The sequence below is a fragment of the Heterobasidion irregulare genome (genome assembly GCF_000320585.1).
Source record: "Heterobasidion irregulare TC 32-1 unplaced genomic scaffold scaffold_08, whole genome shotgun sequence".
NCBI lineage: Eukaryota > Fungi > Basidiomycota > Agaricomycetes > Russulales > Bondarzewiaceae > Heterobasidion > Heterobasidion irregulare.
This window is the reverse complement of record NW_009258204.1, coordinates 629232-650117: the sequence shown is the minus strand read 5'-3', so window position 1 is coordinate 650117 and position 20886 is coordinate 629232. Positions and strand designations below refer to the sequence as shown.

Sequence of the window (20886 nt, the reverse complement as noted above, 5' to 3'; positions counted from 1 at the left end):
ATATAACACGGCTCATACCTCCAAATATGGAAATATCCCCTGACTTTTCTTTCCCACGGGTCATAGCCAAATTTCGGTCAACCTCACAAACCTTCCTTTAACGGCGACTAGGCAACACCAGACTCATCGAGTCTGTTTTTCATAATAGGCCCCTACACGATTCTCTGTGAATTCTACTGTAGGACTGCAACTCTTTGACTGTCCCACTATGGCTATCATGGAGCATAATACATGTGCACAAACTTAGCCACCGCAAGCGCTTTTTAGCTGTAAGTGATGATAGTTGACTGTTGGCTCCGCGACAGTGCTCGTTACTGCTGTTGCATTCATGTTTAGTTCCCTTCGCCTACAGCAGGATTGTTCTCGGAATTGGTTCCGTGGATGTAGCAAGCGGAGATTGAGCATCGCGTTTTGGAGTGGCACCATGATCCTACCTGGAAAGATGGTAAGTTCGAGCGTCTAGTCGCCTTCTACGCACTGCAGCTATAAATTCATAGTCGTATAGACTGTCTGCGCTACAGCAACAAGTCCCAAATGGCATGTATCAACAGTCGTCGTACTTGGTCTCATGGGTATATAAATCGAGCACCATCAAGCCTTCCATGGAAAATGTCTCATCTTCCTCATACGCGTGTCCCTATACTTTCTTATTCAAACTTACAACGATCTACTGGCGGTCATGAGGCATCTGATATATTTCTCCCCTCACAAAGGAGATATATTATCTACTACATACTGGTGCGTCTCCTGCCGCATCTTCGACTAGCTCAAACAAGAGAGGTACCCCTTTCAGTATGCTTGATAGATTTTAAAATGAGCTGAATGAGTTGTCTTACAGGCGATCCTCTCCTACTGGCGGCGCTACTTGCAACTTTACGACTCAAATGCGCTAATCCTTGCTCTCTCTGACTTGGAAACTGGAGCAGTATCTGCGGAATGTGGCAGTCACATGCGGCATCAAATTAATATCCCTTCACTTGACGATGCGGATGGTCCATCATCATCAGAACGTTATTCTTTTAAGAGGAGCGCTGAGATTCTACCCGATCCCGAAGGACCATGCTCTTTGGAGCAGAATATCAGTGACGCGGCTATGAAAACGCAGTCTGACGAATATCGAGATTTTTCGCGTGTTGAGATCCCTCCCTCATCTGCCTGGAGCGGTTGGGGAAGATTAGCCAAAGCCTCTTCCTACATCAAATCCAATGGTGTATCTGCCTTTGGAGCTATCACGTACTATGACCAGCTGAGAGAGGCAGATAATTATGATGTTATCTCGGGCAAGTTAGTGGCAGAATGGTATACTGTGGGTGCATCCGTAAGCTCCCCATATGTTCTCGTCCTCAGATCCGTTCCTGACATGTTTGTGAACAGCTTCTGGGAATGGCTGCGTGAGTAATATGTGCGACACCCTCAATAATATCTCACTGATTGTTTTGCTAACCGCAGCCTTGTCGTTACAATCTTTGGCTTCACTCCCGATGGCGTGTTCGATCTGCATGAATGCGTTGTGCAATTTGTGGCCGTATGCAGTGTTGCCACTGGAGTCGGCCTTGCGGTGGACGTTATGCTATTGTTGAAGTTCAGTAGCGCTAGCGGTTCCAGATTCAAAGTGAGCAACAAGTAATCAATTTTCAATGTTCGTTCTCAGCATCCCTCAGATTCTCGCGACGGGCGTGTACTCCTCCCTAGTTTTTTTTGCGATCACTTCCCGAGTCCCTCTCTTAATGCTCGCTGTGTCGGTGTGCTCGATGGCATTATTTCTGATCAGTATGTCTTGGTCCATATGCTGGCAGACCGCCCTATGCATCTCAACACTAGCAGCCACGCTTCTTCTTGTTCAGTACATCATTTTCAGTGTCCGTTTTGTGATTGGAAGCATCGCGCACTTCCAGAGACAGACGATTAGATTGGTTCACAGGTTGACACAAAAGTTATGCGACCGTTATTTTGGGAAATGTTTTGCAGAGAGTGGTGGCGGTAGTATCTACCGAGCTTGAATATCACTTGTATGATATAGCTTCGTGCGTTGTAGTAGCACTACTTCCCTTTCCAGAAAAATGTACAGTGTGTTTGACACATGTTTGTTGAAGCTGAGATGGGGCCTAATCATCTTCGTTCTAACCTGAAATTTGCTGTTTCAACTGCGTGGAGATGCGGGCATTTTAGCTCTTGTGTGAGTCTCGAACGACTCCTGTATCATCTGCTGGAAGCTGAGATGACCCTGAAGGAGGTCCTGGCGGTGTAGCGAACCACAAACTACATGTAATCCTCCTCGTCCATATTGTCCAAGAACCAATTCGCCTCAGTCTTGTCTCGGAGCTCTCCCTTCGGAATCTCCATCAAAACCTTCAGCTTCACCAGCTCGGCGAGAGACTTGGCTTTCCTGTATTGGTCGCTAGGGACCCACGTCTCCGTCTCGAAACCGATCATGCCTCGTATGTTCTGGATGTTCTCGTCGGCCAGCTGCAGCCTCTCACTAAATGCCTTCGTCCTGCTCACGTCGTCAGGCTCGAACTCGACGGGGCACGGAACGCCTGCCCCCGCAAGCTCCCCCCACTTCTCAGTCACCTCGACTAGCAGAGCCTTGAGGTCATGGGTCTCAGCCTCCCAGGGAGCACCAGCTTGGTAGAAGAGGCGACGGATGAAGATAGACGCCGAGTCCGATAGGGCGTCATGGTGAAGATTGTTGAGCTCCTCCGTGCCCTTGGCGTAGTGGAAGTGGACGAGACGGGCGTGGTGGAGTCCAACGGCTTCCATCAGCTCGGATTCTTCCATATTGTCTGCATTCAGTGAAAATGACGGTGGGATGAGGTTCCGCGAGTCCGGGTCATCGTAGTTCTGAAGTCGATCTGGTATACCAGCGAGGAGGAAGCGGGGCAGGATGGGAGCATGTTGCCAGTCGAGCAGGCCTATAATCTCCAGCTGACCAGAGTCTGGCGAGGTTGACACCATGATGTTGCTCGGCTGGAGATCAGGATGACGGATGCAGAATGCTCGGAGGGATCGGTTGTTGGGAATGAGCGAAGAGGCCATGAGAAGGTAGCGTTGGAGATTCTTGCTGTGGTCCAGAGGCGACTGCTTCTCGTACTTGTACGCCTCCCTTCTCCCGCGCTGGAACGGGAGCAGAGGTTGACCAAAACGTTCCAGGTACGCTATCTCCTTGCGTGCGGCTGCTGCGAGTGCTGCCTCTGCGTTTTCGTCTATATAACAATGTAGATTAGTTCCGGAAAGTTCAATGACATGACAACACACACCACACACACACACACAGAAAGAGAGAGAGATTTACAGGGTCCTCGGTTCACATCGAGATGCGATCTCCTCCCATACCACATATGCAACCTGACATCTGGACCGATACAGAAGTGTTTGCCCTTGAGCGACATCTGGATGCCCGTCTTCTCCCCTGCTACCTTTTCCAAGTCATCGACGAAGTAAAGGCTTCCACCAGCCGGGAAGGGGATCGACATGATGTGGGACTCGAGCTTAACAAGCTGACGCAAGACGGAGGCGAGATCCGTTTCCTTTAACTGCATCCACAGGTCGGTGAGCTTCGTACCCTTCACGAACTCCATGAAGATGTACTCGGTCTTCGCAGCATTGTCTGACGTAGGAGAGTAGCCGTACACCTTGGGAACGGGCAGGTCATGGGCACGGAGGAAGGCCATCGTGGCAACCTCACTGGCAACAGCGTAGAACTTGGGTTGCGTGACGGGGTACGGGATGCGAGCGATCATCTGGAACCCGTCGTGCATGGTGATGAGGAAGATGCGGTTGAAGCCTCCCTCGTCAAGCTTCTCCATGGTGTTGACGTCCTGAAGCGTCCGACCGACGGACTGTGCCGCAAGTCGACGGAGCTCACCGTCGTCGAACTCATGCTCGCGCTCTGCGAGACGAAGATCGTTGTTGACGCTGAAAATTGTGTGGCATTAGTGACAGGTAACGTAGACTGGGAGAGCAACATGTATATACAACTTACAGCCATGATCCTGACGTGTATTTGAAGAGATTGCGGAGAGAACCTGGCATGCTCGACAATGAACGACATGGCAGATGCAGAGAGGTTTGAGTGGAGATGGAGATGGGTGAGGAAAAGGATAGACGTGCTAGACGCAAAGAGGAGAGAGTACTGCTGTGGCGGAGTCTCGTATGCGTTAGGGAATGCAGCATATACTGTAAAGTTGTGTGTGTGCGCGGAGAGGGAAGTTTGGACGGGGGATCAAGCCCAGTGAAAATCCGGTCTAAGAAGACCTATTTGTATCTATTGTAGCGTAGAAACATATATCATTTATAGCGCGACGTAGGGCCAGCTATCATGACCTCAGTTCACTAGGCGAGTATAGATGAAAGCTTCCCATGGATCCGCCCATGCCAATTGTACTACGTGCAAGGCTCCATCCTTTGGAAGCAGACCTTATACACAGAACAACTATCTTCTGTGTAAGGTCAGCCATGGAGACTAACGTTTTGTCACTTTTACTGATGCCGTTCAGCCATTCTGGGACCAGGAATCCTGGACCTCAGTCGTTCTTGAACTGATTCCCCCCCTTATTCCTACCCGTCTCCAGACTTCAACCCGCGCATAACGATCCGTTTCAGACCCTTGCGCTGCTTCGGACACAAGTAAGTACCGGTGGCACTCCTTTTTTTTCTCTTATTTAACTGGTATCGCTCTTTTCCCTCTGCAGTGTCGCTTTCACTTGCCGCCGAAACCAACCTTGACCCAGCTTTCCTCGCAGCCTGCGTCGACGCCTCCTACCCATCCTTATCTTACGTCTCATCTTCGTCTTCCGTCTCGTCTTCATCTTCCGATGACACGGTCGCTTCCCCGACTGCTTCTCTCATTCCTTCTCCTACCGCGACTCTCGTCTCTTCGACCGGCCTTGCAGCTTCCAAGACCAGGTTCGTCAGCGAGGAGGAACACATGAGTCACCTACTCGCCAAGTATCCGGCTGCCATCACGGACTTCTATGGATCTGGCACGTCCTGCGTTTACAAGACCGGGCCTGCATGGCCCGTTGCCCAAGGTCCTCAGTCTCAGAAGATTATGCGCGCGGCCCGTCCCATCTACAAGCACGGCATCGCGCCGATCTGGCTCGATACTGCGTGGAGCATCGTCGCCGAGCTCGAGACGCTCCAGGTGGACTGGAATGCGGTTGATCCTCTCGCCTACGCGAATGCAGGTCAGGCGGCCTTGATTTGCGAATTCGTGATCACGATTGGCGTGAAGCCGCGCTCCCTTGCATATGAAGCTGCTGTGGCTGCTGCTGAAGTCGTCGATGGGATCCTCGATGTAAGTAACCATTTACATAACGAATGAACAAAAGGTTAATTTCTTTCTTTTTTTTCGTATTCTAGGTAGCCGGCTTCCCCGAGATCCAAGTCGCATTCATCGAATCCGTTTACCGCCGCCAGGGGAAGCTCATGGGCTTCGATCCGACGTACGAATTGCAGGGCATTCCCGGCCTTCGGAAGCCGTTCACCCCTACTCTCGGTCTCGCTATCGCGCCTTACAAGTTGCCTTACTACGAGGGTACAGGCGGCTTGTACCTCCGCCTCAACACTGACCAGTCCGACAAGCGCACTGTACTCCTGACCTGCGCCCACGTCGCCCACCCGGCCCCGCTCTTTGACAACCAGGAGTATACGCGCAAGTTCGACAGCCAGCCGCGCGAGGACATCATTCTCCTCGGCGGCGGATCATTCGATGACTCCGTCAAGGATATCATGAAGTTTATTGGTTACCAGTCGAGGGCTATTGCCAGCTGGGAGACGCCCCTCCGTAGGATCCCAGAGCCGGCAGAGAGCGAGGCTGTTGATGTCACGGCGAAGCGAAAGGAACTGACTTACTTGATCACCGCGGCGAAGGACAAGATCAGAGCGGCGAACGAACTCCACTCCCACGTCACCAAGAACCACACCACGACCGCCTCCCGCCTTTTCGGGTTCATTCTCCACTGCGCCAAGATCGAGGTCGGCAGCGACGGGTTTATGTACGACTGGGCCTTGATCCAGATTGACGACGATAAGGTGGAGATGAAGGACTTCAAAGGCAATCAGGTCTTCGTCGGTTCGTCGGTTTTCTCTTCTTTTGGCACTTTTCACTGCCGGTTATTTCACCCCGTTTTGCCGCTTTGTCTACAGGCGGCAACAAGACCGCTGCTGATTGGGAAGATTATATGTTCGCTCAGCTTCACGACCGTCACGACTTCCATGTGCCCGATGACTTGCTTCTTCAGATCCAGGACTACGTCCGCGAGGCCGAATTCCGCGACCCGCAGAACTACGACGTCCACAACGCCAAGAATCTGCTGGCGGTCAAGAATGGTCGTACCACCGGCACCACCTTCGGCCGCGTTAACGGGCTGGAGTCGATTACCCGTCATCATTCCGAGCAAGGCATCGAAACGAAGGCGGTCGAGATCATTGTCTGCGGCTACGACACCAAGACGGGTGAGAACGAGAAGTTCTCCGACGAAGGAGACTCTGGCTCTATGGTGGTCGGCAGGGACGGTCGTATCATTGGTCTGCTGATGGGTGGAGGAGGGTCTACTGCCAAGACGGATAAGACTTACATCACTCCCTTCTATGCCCTCAAGAAGGAGATCGAGAAGAAGTACCCCAAGGCTTTCGTCCTCCCAGCCGATGCCTGAGTTACCGTCGGCAACCTCTCCCCCAACGATGCCTTTCCGTCGCACTGCCCTTTCTCTCGACCCGTCTCTACGTCTCGGCCCGTCTCGTTTTGCTTTCTACCATCCGTACCGTCCCCTTTCTTTTTTCCTTGTTTTCTCTGTCTGTGCTCGCAACTTACCTTAAATAAGTTATACAAGATGGATTCACTTCGTATTTCCTAATTCCGGTGAGAAGGTTGGCACAATGTCTAAGCAAGCTTTCAAAAGACGGAGAAGGGTACCTGTAAGGTCTTGTAGTCATGCAGTGTGCCTTGGCTGAATCTCGACAAGTCCAACATATCACTGCAGTAAGCCAACAAAGGTCCAACCTGCATTTTATTATATCATGTGGGAGCATGGGACTTTTGCACTGCTATTAAATTAGTGGAAGGGTGCAGGGGTGCCCAACACTTGGCTCTGTATTGGGAACTAGATCGGGATCGGGAAGGGCAGAAGCAGACTAGAGAGAAAGGACAACACTATGTGTATTATCTGATACAACAAGAGGGCAGAGGGAGCAGGAGAGGGACTGGAAAGGGGGGAGCGGTTTGCTAAAGTATAGTACAGGTGGTGGGCCTCTTATAAGTAAGTATCAGTAATCTAATAATGGGCCTATGTGTCAGTGTGTTATGATTATGACTTATCGGGCCTTTACCATCTAGAAAACCACTCCCTTGTATTAAGCTCTAATTAGCTATAATTGATGCTCTGCTATAATAAATTATAAAAGATTAAGATTAGATATTTTTAGCTTACCCCCCCCCCCCCCCCCCCCCCCCCCCTAAACCTGTTCTAATTAGACATAATTTTCCTAAATTAGGAATTATTGGGATTGATTATAACTTGAAGTTTCGGAAAAATAGTAATATATCAAGCATTATAGTTCTCATAGCCTTCTTATAGAGTCATGTTTATTAGAACACTAATTAAATACCTAAACACAGAATATACCTTATAACAAACTTGCCTTCTGCCAGAGTTGAACCAACAACCTCATGTATATAAGCACCCGGGACAGATGCTCTCAACCACTAAGCCACAAGGTCTAATATAATAACTTGGTAATCTAAATAAGTAGACATAATATAGGCAATCTCAGCATCTTTAATTTTATTCAACATTCATTGTTCTTCTATCTAATAAATAAACAGGTCAATAAATGCCCAAAAAGTTAGACCTTTTAGGATTTATTTTAAACACCAGCTAAAAAGATAATAAACCAATGGAAAATAAATAGTACACTTTATATAGGGTAAAAACAAATTATGGCACTTATACAATTTGGATTTAGAATGTGTAAAACTATGATTGAGTGTAATATTCAATGAGACTCTACTAGTATAGACACCTTAATTTAAAAATTTGATCAAAAACATGATTATGAATAATTAGCCATAATTAGCTCAAATTAGTATTATTAATAATTATCAATAATTCAGATCTAATAAGAGAGAAGGGTTTTCCAAATAGCCACTAGTAAGGTAGAGGGTATAGACAAGGGTATATATATGGCATGCCTATGTATAAATAAGCACAATATTGTTAGAGATAATCTTAATATGCTTGGCACACATATTTTCTACATGACAAGCAAATATATTATTCTGGCATCACATACCAACATGACTGTCTTTTCCACAGCCCTATAGCTAGAGAAAAACACCAAGTTTGAGCATCTTCTATATAACAAGGCAATAAACAATGTGAATGGTGCTAAAAATTATAATATCAATGGTAATAACAATTGTGTGCTACACAAGACAGTATTGACCACTGCACTAATAGACAAGGTCTACAAGGCTGCATGTAGCACATCCATAAGCCCAACCCTGCATATTGTGTCCTATAGTATGCAAGGCCAAGGTAATGAGGTCTTCATAGTCTCTTATAGCAGCTGCTAAGCTGCCAACAAAGTAACTAGGGCATCAATGTATATTTCTCTTTCTATATCCCTTGTAAACGCAGCTGGAAAGTTAGCAAAAGAGCTACAAGATAATGGTGCAGGTATATATGAAGGAGAGTAATATGCTGAAACAGTATAGAATGTGCTATATCTTTACCTTCTTACTGATAGAGCAGTAGTACTTACTATTTCCTACTGCTAATTAAAGATTTCTTGGTATGAAATTAGTGCTAATATTATAAAATTAGAAACCAATCCAGTGCTCATAATATGTTGCTCCCAATTAGGAAATTAGACACTGTTAGATGCTATCAACACTTTTAGATACTTTTAGACACTATTAGATATAATCCAGAGCTAATACAAGGGGGTGTTTTTTCAGATGTTATCTTCCTTCTCTTATCTCTCTTTATTTACCTTTGTCTATACCAGCTTTGTAGCCTTCTAAGTTTCTAGTTGGACACCTCTCTATGTCATCTGTTAGACAGGAGAGGATCATCTTATTCCTCCATACTATTGAGAAGAACTTGAAGACCACCTCCTTTATTTCTTTAAGGACAAGGCAGACTATGTTAGGACTGCATTCTAACACATGCTTTGCACGTGGATAGAAGGGAAGGTCAGGTACTTCATAGGACTTGGACATTAACAACTAGGACTGTGACTTGACACATGTCTAGGCACGTGACTCAGGACATAGTTATGAGCTTTGCACATGACTTAGACTCAGAACTATTTATATTTACATGCTGATGCATGAATACTTATGATACTATGACTACTCACTCCCTCATTTTCTATGTGGCTCACTAAAGTCGACTATGATCGAGTTCCATTTGATATTGCTGCAGACAGACATTTGATATACTTACTATATATGGTTACATCAAAAAGCCACAGAGTTGGACTACAACTGTGGACTATGGATCCTAATCATCTGGCTTACTTAGCATTTGGAAGCACAGACCATGTTTCCATCTGGCCCTAAATAGCTTGTACTATAAATAGGAGAGCTGAGCTTCTTAGAAGATCAGCTTATTCACTTTGTATACATCTCGATCTCTGTACTACACCTGGCGTCTGGCCCCTTCAGCCTATGCTTCGTGAGCTCTGCCATATCTATAGAACCATACTCAGTCTGACAAGGCACTAGACTTATCTCAATGCTCTCCTCATTCTCTACCACCTGCCACTGATCAAGGACTCACAGCCTACCAGGTCATCCATTGGGACCCCTCTGAAGTCATTTGCTGCATTGGTGAAGACTTGTTCATCCCAGACGAACAGAGACACCTCATTAACCAGCATCTCCTCTATTTCTTCAAGGACCGAATCAATAGTGATTAACACTTTCTGAATAATGCCCAAAGACGAGCTGTCATCTTTATCTGTTGGGCTGTCACTATCAACTTTAGCCTAGGGAGCCCCTCTTAGTGCATCTGGTTCATACAAGAAAGCCTAGTGGCTTAACAGACTATGACCCCAAATTCCTCCAAAGAGTCCAAAGGTAATCTATTGTCTTTATACATTAGAGCCTATAGCTACACAATACTGTAAAATTATAGCCTAGAGATCCTTCTTGTTAGGACCGCGTCCTAACATGTGCTTGGCACGTGGACAGAAGGGAAGGTCAGGTGTTTCCTCGGACTTGAACTATTAATGACTAGGACTGTGACTTGACACGCGTCTAGGCACGTGACTCAAGACATGGTCATGAGCTACGCACATGACTCGGACTCGGACCGGTTACCATTTACATGCTGACGCATGAACGCTTACATATTATGATTCCTTCTTATAGTGCTTACTGATGTCGATCGCGATCGGTTCCTGATTGCATATTGCTGCGGACAGACATTTGATATACTTACTGTATATGGTTACATCGAAGAGCCGCGGAGTACGAACAATGACTGCGGCTTACATGCATCAATTGTTGATAGTACTTAGTGTTTAGAAGCACAGACCATATGTCCGTCCCGCCCTAAATAGTCATGTACTATATATAGGAGAGCTGAGCTTCTTAGAAGTCTCAGCTCGTTCACTTTGTATACATCTTGATCTCAGCACTGCGCCCGGCGTCTGGCTACCTTCAGCTCACGCTTTGCGATCTCTGTCAGATCTAAAGAACCATACTCAGTCTGACAAAGCACTGGATTCGTCTCATTGCTCTTATCATTCTCTACCGCCTGCAACCTATCAAGGACTCGCCGCATATCGAATCATCCATTGGGAACCCTCTGAAGTCATCTGTTGTATCGGAGAGGACTTGTTCATACCAGACAAACACCGCCACGTGATCAACCAGCATCTCCTTCGACTCTTCGAGGAGAAGATCAATACAGATCAGCCTTTCTTGGAACAAGCCCAAAGACGAGCCGTCGTCTTTATACGTTGGGCCATCACAATCAGCTTTAGCCCAGGGAACCCCTCTTAGTGCATCACGTGCACGCGACTAAGCCTAGCCGGCTTAACACTTCTTATGCATCGGTGCACATAATAGATTTTCAACCTAATAGTAGTAGAGCCTGTCAAGGCATCATAAGCCATGTTGAGCCATATGCTACAATAGGCAATAGGAGGTGATAGGGAGTGTCTACCTCTGGTAATAGCATGAACAAACAAGCCTGCATCACAAGGACACAGAGATTGCTGGCTTAGGAGAGAGCAGACTATAGGAGTCCATAGGGCACTTATCTGTCTGTACCTGCATAATAAGGCCAGGTTGTAAGGCACAAAAACATGAAGCTTGATGTGGTGGAATAGAAAGTGATAAGCAGAGGGTAGAGCCTAGGGACACATCAATGATGGGCCAGCCTGTGGCCTGGTGAGGATGGGCAGTGCTGTATTAGGGTGGGAGCAATCTCCATTGGCATATCTAGTATGTGTGGGTGTAAGTGTGGGTGTGAGTGTGTAAGCATGCCTTTGCTTGCATTATGTGAGAAGGCTACAAAGGGACATTGCACATACTGAGAACAGAGTTCAGAAAATTCAGAGTTCAGGCCTGTAGGATATTATTCAACTTCAAAGGCTGTGGCACCCTAATAGACCACAATTATAGATGGCTGACGAGAGATTGTTGACCCAATTGCCGTGCAATGTGGTTGCGGGTGGCTGTGGGCGGCTGGGAGTGGCTAAGGGTGGCTGAGGGTGGCTGAACAAGTCCACGGGGTGGCTGCGCCGCCCGCGGAGCTGCAACTCTAAATTTCGCATGTGCGGCGGCGCAACGGCGTCTCCAGGGAGTCATCCATACCCCTTCCCTGCAACAGCGACTTCTGATACCGGCTGTTTACGCAAGACCAACGACGACGCACTGACCAGGCCTCCGCACACTTCTTTCAAGGCCACCGCAGGACAGTTATCTCGTTCTCGCAGCTCGACTGTCTTTTCTCTCGGTTTTTCTCTTGCGCTTTCGTTGAAAAAACCCCCTTTTTGCTGGGATTGACCGTGTACACGCAACGACGGCCGCAACGACAGCGATGACGACACGCGCCGCGGCCGCCACGGCGCTGGACGCAGAATCATTATCGACGACAAGCGTGCCCCTCGCGGACGCAGCGGAGTCGCCCACACGCACCCTGCGCACGCGGCTCCGCAAGGCGTCCACTGCGAGCGGCAGCGCAGACAAGGAGAACGCCGCAACGCAACCCCCGCGCACTGCGGCCCCCGCATCGACGTCCGCCGATGTCGCCGCCGCCACCACCACGCAAGCGGCCCTGGCACGCACGAGGGCGAAGACGACTACGGCGGCGACGCGCGGGCGGGCGACGAGGTCAAGGGCGAAGTCGAAGAAGTTGTACTGTCTGTGTAAAGGGCCAGACGACGGGTCGCCGATGGTGCAGTGCGGGCTGTGCGACGACTGGTACGCTGCCCCGCGCCCCCGCTGCTCGGAGAGCCGCTGACGAGACTGACGGCATGCCACAGGTTCCATTTCCGGTGTATTGACCTCGACGAGGAAGATGCGAGCGAAATAAGTGAGTCTCGCGGGTTTCTTTCTTGTTTGGGGTTTTTAGTCAACCGCTGACCACGACCGCACAGAGGTGTACGTTTGTCCACAGTGTTCAGAGCAGACGGGCAGGCGCACAGTCAGTAAGTACCAGAAGTTTCCCCGCCATCGCCGCTTTCCTCCCGGAGCCACCTGCTCCTCCTCCCGCACCCGCACAGCCGACTCTCCTCCGTACCCCTTCTATTTTTGGCACCTATGTACTCTTCCATGCGTCTGTCGTTTTGTAACAACGTCTGCTGGTGCTCCACGTGTGCCTGCGCGCGTCGGTCTCTCAAGATCGTCCTCCTACGTACGGCTGAGCGTTCCGTCTCCGCCCGCCTCGCGCCTCGGGCGCTTTTTTGCCCATATTATGAGTGATAGCCGCCCGGACATGTTTTCCTGCCTGCCAGGGGCATGCCAGGTGCGCATGCAGGCCGCGCGGCAAATATTCGTTATGCTTGCCGTGCGTTTGGCCGTCGTCGCACGTCGTACGTCGTCCATCGCACGTCTTGAACATAAGCCGATTGCACATGCGCTGCAGGTGGAAGAGACGCAAAGAGCACCAGTTTGTTTTTTGTGCACCGGTGCACGCGACACATTTCTTCGCTATTTTCGTTATATTTTTTTTGTTAGTCTGTTGCGGGACGCCGTCATGGATGATCAAGAGGACGTTCGCTGACTTGGGCTCCTATTTTTTATTTGATTTTTTGTGTAGTGGATTACGACGGTCCCGAGGCACTCGAAGCCGTGGACGCGAGCGCCCCCAGCGGAAAGGAATCGAAAGTGGAAGAGAAAGAGGCCCAGGAGCAGAAGCAGAGCATGGCGATGGTGGCCGAGGCCGAGGCGTCGAGCGATGGAGGCGGCGACGGCGGGAGCGCAGACGAGTACGTGGAGGAAGACAAGTCGGCAAAATCAAAGGCAGCCGGAAAGGTACGTCGTCCCGTCCCCGCCCCCCGCTCTCCGCGCCGGCCCAGAGCCCGTTCGCTCACGCGCCCTCTGCTTCGAATCGCAATCCACCCCTGCGCCACCCCCGCACCCGCGCGAACGCAGAGGCCCACCCGCCGCCTTTCCGTCTCGTCCGAATCAGAGCAGGAGGGGGCCGCCGCGCCGACGAGCCGGCTGCGGCGCGCGAGCAAAGTGTCCAGGGCCTATGTTCAGGTACCGCCGCGCTCCGCGTCAGCCACGCACGCGCTGGGCAGCGCGAGCCAGCAGCTGAAGCGTCGCCCGTCCGGGGCTTCCGGCAGCCCGCACCCGCCGCCGCCGCCGTCGAAGCGGCCGCGATCCGAGTCGACGACGCCCGGGGAAGACGCAACGCGCAAGTACTGCATCGGGAAGCTCGCGGACGTGCTCGTTCCCGTGTTCAAGCGGCACCCCGTGGTCGAGGGCGGCGTCGAGAAGGCGCCGGAAGAGCTCGACGAGGAGGAGACGGCGTTCGTGGAGGAACGCGCGCGCGCGTACGCGGCGGAGCTGGAGCGGTGCGTGTTCGAGACGTACGCGGAGCCCGACAAGTTTGGAAAGGCGAGCGCGGCGGGAAAGTACAAGTGGGTGTTTCGTGCCTTTGTCTGTTCCTTTTCTTCGTCGGGATGACTGACCCTCGCTCGTCGTCGCTGCTAGGGAGCGCTTCCGCATGCTCACGTTCAACTTGCCGCACGCCAACCGCGTGCCGCTGCACAAGCGGATCACCTCCGGCACCCTCTCGCCCAGGGAGCTCTCGTCGATGTCCTCCAACGACCTCGCCTCGGAAGAGGAGCAGCAGAGTATCCGCCAGGCCGAGCAGGAGTCGCTCGCGCACTCGATCCTGCAACGCGCGGTGCTCCCGCGCGCCAAGATCACGCACAAGGGCCTGCAGGACATCGAAGTGGACGATCCGGGCGTCGGCTCGAGCGTCGATCTCGCGCGCGACGTCGGCCTCCCGCCGCTCCTGCCGTCCACTCGCCCGCCCGTGCGGACGGCATCGGGATCGGTCCCACCAGAGAGCCCGGTAGTGCACACGCCGGTATCGGCGACGTGGGGCGCTCCCCCGCCCCTCCCGCTTGACGGGATGGCGAGCGAGCACCACCAACACCACCACCACCACCATCCCGGGTCTGGATCGGGTGGGATGTCTGCGCACCCGCTTTATTCCCCCGCGGAGCCTGATTTCTCGCAGTCGCACGTCGAAGGCGAGTTGAATCTGGACGATCTCATACACATGGACGACGAGCTGGCGGACGCCGCCGCCGGGCCGTCGGGTACGACACCGACCGCGTCGCAAACCCGGAGCACCCCGGAGGGGTCGCCGCCAGCGACTGTCCCTGGCCTTGTCTCCGCACCTACATTGACCGGAATCTCCCCGTTCGCCGCGAGCATGCCAGACATGCCTCCGCGCGCGTCGTTCGACCTGAACGCTCTGTGGACGGCGCCGAAGGCCGAAGAGCCGGCCGCCCGGCCGCTCACGCCGTCGCCGCAGCCGGACGCGTCGCAGGCTGGAGGGCCCCACAGGGATGGGGACGTGCAGATGGACGGCGGGCCGGGGAGCGTCGAGGGGATGGAGGACGTGGCTGAGCCTCAGGACCAGGACTTTGATATGTTCCTTGGGAAGGACGAGGACGAGAAGCCTGCGCCTGTCGCGCCGACGCCACAAGAAGTGTTCGATGCACTGCCGCAGGTGTGGTCTGGCGTGGTACGTGTGCTCCCTCCCCCGTGCTGTCTGAAATCGTGTCGGCGTACTAACGTGCTTTGTCGAACAGCTGAACATGCCCTTGGACTCGACCATCCCTCAGGAGACACACGTCTTGGCACGACAGATCGGTGGCAGGCCGCTCGAGCAGAGCTCTGCACTGTGGCGGACGCTGTTCCCCGCCGAGACGCTCCGCATCGAAGGCCGCGTTCCTGTGCAGAATACGGCGCAGTACCTGGTCACTTCGCGAATGAACGCGTTGAAGGAGTACATCGCTGTGGCGTTCACGCCGAGCTCGGACGCGGACCACAACGGGTTCAAGCTGCTCGGCGAGTTCCTCATCAATAAAGAGTACGTGGATGTTCGCTTGCATTCTGAGAGCCGCCCTTTATTCACTTTTTTTTTGCAGTCGGCATGGACTCATCTTTCCGTGGGGACAACGAGGAAAGGACTGGGGAAAGGAGCTCTACGTCATCCCCTTGCTCGCCTCGCATCCCATACCGGAGTATGTCGAACTTCTGGACCACCTCCGGCTGCCAAGAGAGCGGAGCACAGACTGCATGGTAGGCATCTGGGTATTGAACAGGGGCAAGCTTGCGCCACCTCCACCACAGATCAGTCAACAGCCGCCACCAGTGCAATTGCCGTTCTCCCTCCCTCTTTCTCTCCCCTCCCTCTCCAGGGTCACTCCTCCCTACAACACACAGCCGATGTTCCTTCCCCACGCTCCCAGTCCCGCCATTCCGGGCCTCGCGAGTCTGTCAGCAGCGATATCTTCCGCCATCCCCGCACCTCCCCTCCCGACCTTGAAAAGCATCGAGCCGGCGACTTTGGCAGCCGAAGTCGCCTCGCTCACGCCGGAGCAGATCTCGCTAATGATGGAAGCCCTGCGCAAAACTGTCAACCTCGCCCCGCCCCCACCCGCTCCTGCTCCTGCCCCTGGTCCTCAACCAGGCCCGTCGCACTTCCCCCCCTACCCACAGCAACCGATAAATCAACCTTGGCCCCAGAGCATCCCCGGCTTCCTTACTTCCAACTCCCCGGGGAATCCATCTGCGCCTCCTCCGAACAGCCTCGGGCCTCCCCCGCCGTCCTTCAACCCTGGCCCATATCACCCCCGACAAGAACAGTACGGTGATCCGCCACCCGGTGCGCCATACGGTCGAGGCGGCCAGAGCGAACGCGGGCCCCGCGGACCCCGCGTCCGCGCCCGCGGTGGCCGTGGAAGGGGAAACGACGACTTTCGACGGTCTTCTGACAGCGGGTGGTCCAGGCGAGGGCGAGGACGTGGCGGTTCGAGTGGCGTAGGATCAGGATCGCCAGAACGCTTTTCGAGGAGAGGAGAGGCGCCGTCGTATTGGAATTGAAAAAAACTTCGCGTCCTACCTATTAACTTACTCGTTTTCTTTTTTTTTCTTTCTTTTGTATGTGTATTTGTACGGGTGGTACATTGCGATTCGGTATCTGATGCCCGCGTCCGGTGCCTCTATTCTGATGTTTGTGCGAATCGACGTGTAGTTGCGCCTCGCTGTTAGAAATATGTGACTCGTCTCATGCCTGAATGAAAATGAAGCCTGGTTAAACCCCGAATCAACGCACACGATGATTGTCGCGTCGACAGCACGTATATGCACGCATATGAACTGTGTACTCGTACACTATCTGAAAACTGTAACTTAGTGCACAGAGTAGGGTGCATCGATCAAGATCGAGATTCAAGAGGGAGCCGAACAAACAAGCCATTCAAGCCTTCGGATTCAGGCCCTTCACGATCCTCAACAACATCTCCTCCATGCGTTTCTGCCTCGCATCCATTTCGTCCAATCGCTTCATCCACTTCATATTACCCAGAGTAGACTCTTTCTCCTCGGCTTGCCCGGCGGTCTCCGATGGCGAGCCCGTATCGGCATGCTGGTCTGGGCTTTCTGAGATCGGTGTGCCGAAGGAGGGGCTTTGTGGACGCGCCGCAGCTGCGGTTGGGAAGCGGCGCAGGGCCGTCGCGGGCGGTGGATGAGGGCTGCTGTGTTGCTCAACCGCGGTCGGGCGTCTGGCTATGGAGGTGAGACGCCGGCGGGTTGCCGGTCCATAGCTGATGGCGTCGCGCATGTCCTGGGGCTGCTCGTCTTCGGCCATGTCGTCGCCCATATCAAGAACGAGAGGCTGGAAGATCTGCGCCAACGGGCTGGCGAAATTGTGTGCCATTTCGGCGCCGCGATTGAGTACGGAGTTGACGCGTTGTCGGGGAGGGAGAGGCACGGCGTCCGACTGCTGTCGGCCGTCTTTCTGCGGAGAGGGGGGTTGACGCGGAAATGGCGGAGGGGAGCGAGGCCCGTTGCCACTGGAGCGACGCGGCTCGTGTCCGCTTGGACGACGGGATTGGGCTGTGGACATCGTCCGCTGCCGGCCCATAGGTAGTGCGACACCATGTTCGTGCGAGTCAAGCGCACTGTCTAACTCGTCTTCTAGCTCGAATATCTGCAAAGTCCTCAATGTGACAATCAAGTCGAACAAAGGGTGAACCCACAGCATCGATATCGGCATCGCCACCAGCCAAACCGTCGAAAATGGCTTTAAAAAGATGGCAATGAGAAGCGAACGAGGTTACTGCTGCAGTGAGTCTTACTGAATCTCTTGAATTGGCGAGGCAATGTCTCAAAAAACTTTTCTGTCATAGCCATCATGGTCTCGCCAATCCCCACAGTCCCACGTTTCCTCGCTTGTCGTTCGTAAAATGCGATGCTGAGAAGAACAGGAAAGCTGGTTACTCTGCACAAAAAATAAACGTTATCAATGCCACGGTTTTGAGTTCAGCACGCAGGAGACCGGCCTTATCATGAACACGTTCACCTAAAATAATCCCGAGTTGAGACAGTTCGTCTCGGATCGGAGAGAAGGAAGCGCTCACTTTGTGGAACCAACGAGGAGACAATAGGTAGCTGGCCGGTAACATGACGCACAGAGCAAAGAGGTTGATAGGTGGTTGATAGGAAAACAAGGAATCGGCTTTTACTCTATATGTTTGGGATTCAATCATGTAATCGAAAGGGCTTCGCCGAAACGCACCCTTCGATGGTTGAAACAGCACGTCGAAACATTACCTGGAGTGAAGTTCGTAATGGTGAGCGCCTAGCAAGGTATAAAGCTCATAAAATTGAGTGAACCTCAGCTGCAGCGTCATCATTGATCGTTGAAAATGTATGAGAAAGAATCTAGATCGCGTCAGAGATGTTACTCGGCTGAAACCGTCTACAAGGACTCACCGAGACAAGAACTAGTCAAGAAAAGCTCGGACATCAGTTTTCATCAATTGGTAAGCGTTTGTTCTTACCGGTCAGTAACAATGTGTTACTCAGACATGCGTAGGCTACCATCAGAAGAGGGCCGAAAACTTTGTTAAACTCAGCTATCGAAGCAGAGTATGAGCCTGCAGAGTTATCAGAGATTGGTCAAGCCACTCACATGCTTTCTCAAACCCGCTGGCATCGAGCCCAAACCACAAGTCGAGCATCCACCAGGCTATTTGGCTAAGTAAACCACGTCCGAGTGAGAACCTGTAGACATTGCATGTTATGGGGAGCGATGTACCTCGCAGTGTATCTAAGACGGTTTGGATTCAATGGTGCTAATGGGGACGCGAGAGAAAGTAATCCTACCCTGCTTCATTTCTACTCAATCTGAGAAACAGGATTCTCAGCACAAAAACGGGTGTGTGCAACTGAGCGATCAACGTACGTCCAAAGCGCGTACAAGAACCCGCCGAAACAGAATGCAGCGATTAACATCAACGCGGCGAACTGGACGAACATGGCACGCAGAGCTAACACCATGAGGTTGTTCTTGAGGGTCACAAAAGCTAGCCTGTAGATGTTGTAAAAAAGATTGTTTTCAATCAGTCAACGCAGCAATAGAAGCATACCGCGGGAACATTAGACACGCAATCAACGCTAGACAGTCAATGCCTGTTTCGCGGGCCCAGACACCTAGCAATGGCATGAAAACGTGGAGGCAATGAGGCCAAGGGATCGAAAGCCTCACTGGGATGTGAAATTCCGTAGATACGGAGAATCGCATATGTCCAGTATATTGTGACTGTGTGAGATGTGAGGTTCAGACGAGATTTCAAGAGAGGCATGCTATTTCCTGACCAAAGGCCACATCGAAACCATTCTGTAAACACATTCAAGCAAAACACTGGGAGAATTTGACCATGCCACTAACCCAAGTTCCTGTAAAGTACACTGCATTTGACATCTTGTATTAGGACTAGAATGAGGAGTGCAAAGTCTCAACACGAAACCTTTTATACCATGCTCCTGCATAGCGGCAACTTTCTCCAAGGAAAACCCAAGTGAGTAGATCATAAAGATCACCTCCCATATATTGAGTCGATCGAGTTCATTAAGTTCAATAGCTAAGATGAAAAATATAAACAAGCCTAAGAAGCTGGTCCGTTGGTGGTCAGCGATCGATCAAATATAACAAGATAGAGCTACATACTTGATGTATTCTAACACAGAACGGACAGCAGGAACTTTCAGACTGAATGATAATCAACTCCTATCACTGGCGTATTCTTGTCGAGGACACTGCCACGAACCGGTAATGATCCAAGAGTGGAGCTTTGTGAGGGTTGTAAAAGTGTATGGGATTACGCTTGTACGTCTATACACGATGATTCATGAACAGGAGAACGAGACTTGCAAGAACAAAAACATACATCCGAGAGAATCGAATGACTACTGTCAGCCTGATAGACACATTTGCCACTGAAAGCGTATTGGTGTATAGCTGGCAGAAAAAAACCGAGACCACGAACCTCCAGATGGCGTCAATGACCTTTTGACATGGTGTGCTTTTGATGAAGCCCTTGGCTTTGCTGAGAATAGCCATTTCGATGGCATTGCCAACTCGGTCCTCTAGATTATCATTGTCTTCTTGTGCTCTCGCAAGCACGTCCGGGTCAGCACCAGCGTAAACAGGCCAACTAGTCGTCGCGACAAGAGCCAGGTCGAGTAAATGGTCACCATAGTCTCTCATACTACGGATAGCCAAAATCTCGCAGAGGCTAGCGCGAGTGCGCGAGAGACTAGCAGTTGTGAGACCCTTGTCGCGAACAAAGTGTACGCGGTTGAGGAGGAGACAGAACACAATGGACATGTTACCAGCCCGCTGCAAGTTGATGTACTTCTCTGCGAGGGGGTGGATGAGAGTGTAGGTTAGATCAGGAGAAGTCAGCTAAATGAAGGTCAGTTGAAGAAGGAGGAACATGAAGTATCACTGACAGCCTCGTAAGTCAGCGGCGTGTCTGAATCGCAACGTGAATTCCAATCGCAAGAACCAGAGTTGTGCTTCACGCACCAATGAAGTGCTGGGAGCAATGTGCGCCAAGTTTAATATCCACATTTGAGGAGAAGACAGGTGAGATGTACCATGATATCCTGAAAATCGGTTGAGTCGGTTGGCTACTTAGATACTACTTCTCGACAAAATACTCCTTACCGCTCTGATCATATGTATGATGGGATAAACCGCGGTGGAGTCGATATCCTCCGGGCGAAGCAGAGGCTCATGTTCTCTTTGAGCCAAAGACATGATTGAGGGGGTATTGTCATATACGTTGAGAGGGTGAAGCCGTTGGGGGCGCAAGGATGGCGGGCAATATGAA

General features: G+C 51.5%; 6 protein-coding genes across 6 annotated transcripts; 3 read left to right on the top strand and 3 right to left on the bottom strand.

The window, feature by feature from the left end:
* The first annotated feature begins 916 nt into the window (after nt 1–916).
* Nucleotides 917–2080, top strand: HETIRDRAFT_410717 (uncharacterized protein). Its single transcript, XM_009550765.1, has 4 exons — nt 917–1318; nt 1375–1391; nt 1450–1612; nt 1662–2080. The coding sequence occupies exons 1-4, from the start codon at nt 950–952 to the stop codon at nt 1998–2000; spliced, it is 888 nt and encodes a 295-aa protein (XP_009549060.1). The 5' UTR covers nt 917–949; the 3' UTR covers nt 2001–2080.
* Nucleotides 2081–2174: 94 nt separating this feature from the next.
* Nucleotides 2175–3740, bottom strand: HETIRDRAFT_386942 (uncharacterized protein; the record flags this gene model as incomplete). The annotated part of the gene is made up of 2 exons (XM_009550764.1): nt 2175–3203; nt 3293–3740. 2 exons carry the CDS (start codon nt 3738–3740, stop codon nt 2260–2262), a joined length of 1392 nt encoding a protein of 463 aa, XP_009549059.1. The 3' UTR covers nt 2175–2259.
* Nucleotides 3741–4455: 715 nt separating this feature from the next.
* On the top strand, nt 4456–6656 carry HETIRDRAFT_453340 (uncharacterized protein; the record flags this gene model as incomplete). The annotated part of the gene is made up of 5 exons (XM_009550763.1): nt 4456–4490; nt 4572–4630; nt 4692–5296; nt 5362–6073; nt 6148–6656. 5 exons carry the CDS (start codon nt 4456–4458, stop codon nt 6654–6656), a joined length of 1920 nt encoding a protein of 639 aa, XP_009549058.1.
* Nucleotides 6657–9616: 2960 nt separating this feature from the next.
* HETIRDRAFT_117521 (uncharacterized protein) lies at nt 9617–10793 on the bottom strand (the record flags this gene model as incomplete). Its single annotated transcript, XM_009550762.1, has 5 exons — nt 9617–9696; nt 9786–9896; nt 10386–10421; nt 10449–10490; nt 10679–10793. The coding sequence occupies 5 exons, from the start codon at nt 10791–10793 to the stop codon at nt 9617–9619; spliced, it is 384 nt and encodes a 127-aa protein (XP_009549057.1).
* A 3029-nt stretch (nt 10794–13822) lies between these two features.
* On the top strand, nt 13823–16549 carry HETIRDRAFT_235764 (uncharacterized protein; the record flags this gene model as incomplete). Its single annotated transcript, XM_009550761.1, has 5 exons — nt 13823–14103; nt 14177–15224; nt 15292–15572; nt 15631–15981; nt 16036–16549. Coding segments are annotated over 5 exons (2475 nt in total), but the record flags the coding sequence as incomplete, so codon positions are not given.
* A 280-nt stretch (nt 16550–16829) lies between these two features.
* Nucleotides 16830–20813, bottom strand: HETIRDRAFT_386933 (uncharacterized protein; the record flags this gene model as incomplete). Its single annotated transcript, XM_009550760.1, has 20 exons — nt 16830–17696; nt 17746–17789; nt 17845–17978; nt 18092–18285; nt 18383–18430; nt 18482–18492; nt 18550–18624; nt 18681–18772; nt 18891–19079; nt 19138–19201; nt 19257–19310; nt 19367–19388; nt 19440–19459; nt 19519–19664; nt 19719–19760; nt 19819–19883; nt 19939–19987; nt 20038–20456; nt 20504–20526; nt 20696–20813. The coding sequence occupies 20 exons, from the start codon at nt 20811–20813 to the stop codon at nt 16965–16967; spliced, it is 2541 nt and encodes an 846-aa protein (XP_009549055.1). The 3' UTR covers nt 16830–16964.
* Nucleotides 20814–20886: the final 73 nt, after the last annotated feature.

Bases quoted from the DNA above. Each gene is read 5' to 3' on its own strand.
- HETIRDRAFT_410717 (XM_009550765.1), top strand. From the start codon at position 950: ATGCGGCATCAAATTAATATCCCTTCACTTGACGATGCGGATGGTCCA. The intron at 1,613-1,661 runs GTGAGCAACAAG...AGCATCCCTCAG, and splicing joins CTAGCGGTTCCAGATTCAAA to ATTCTCGCGACGGGCGTGTA.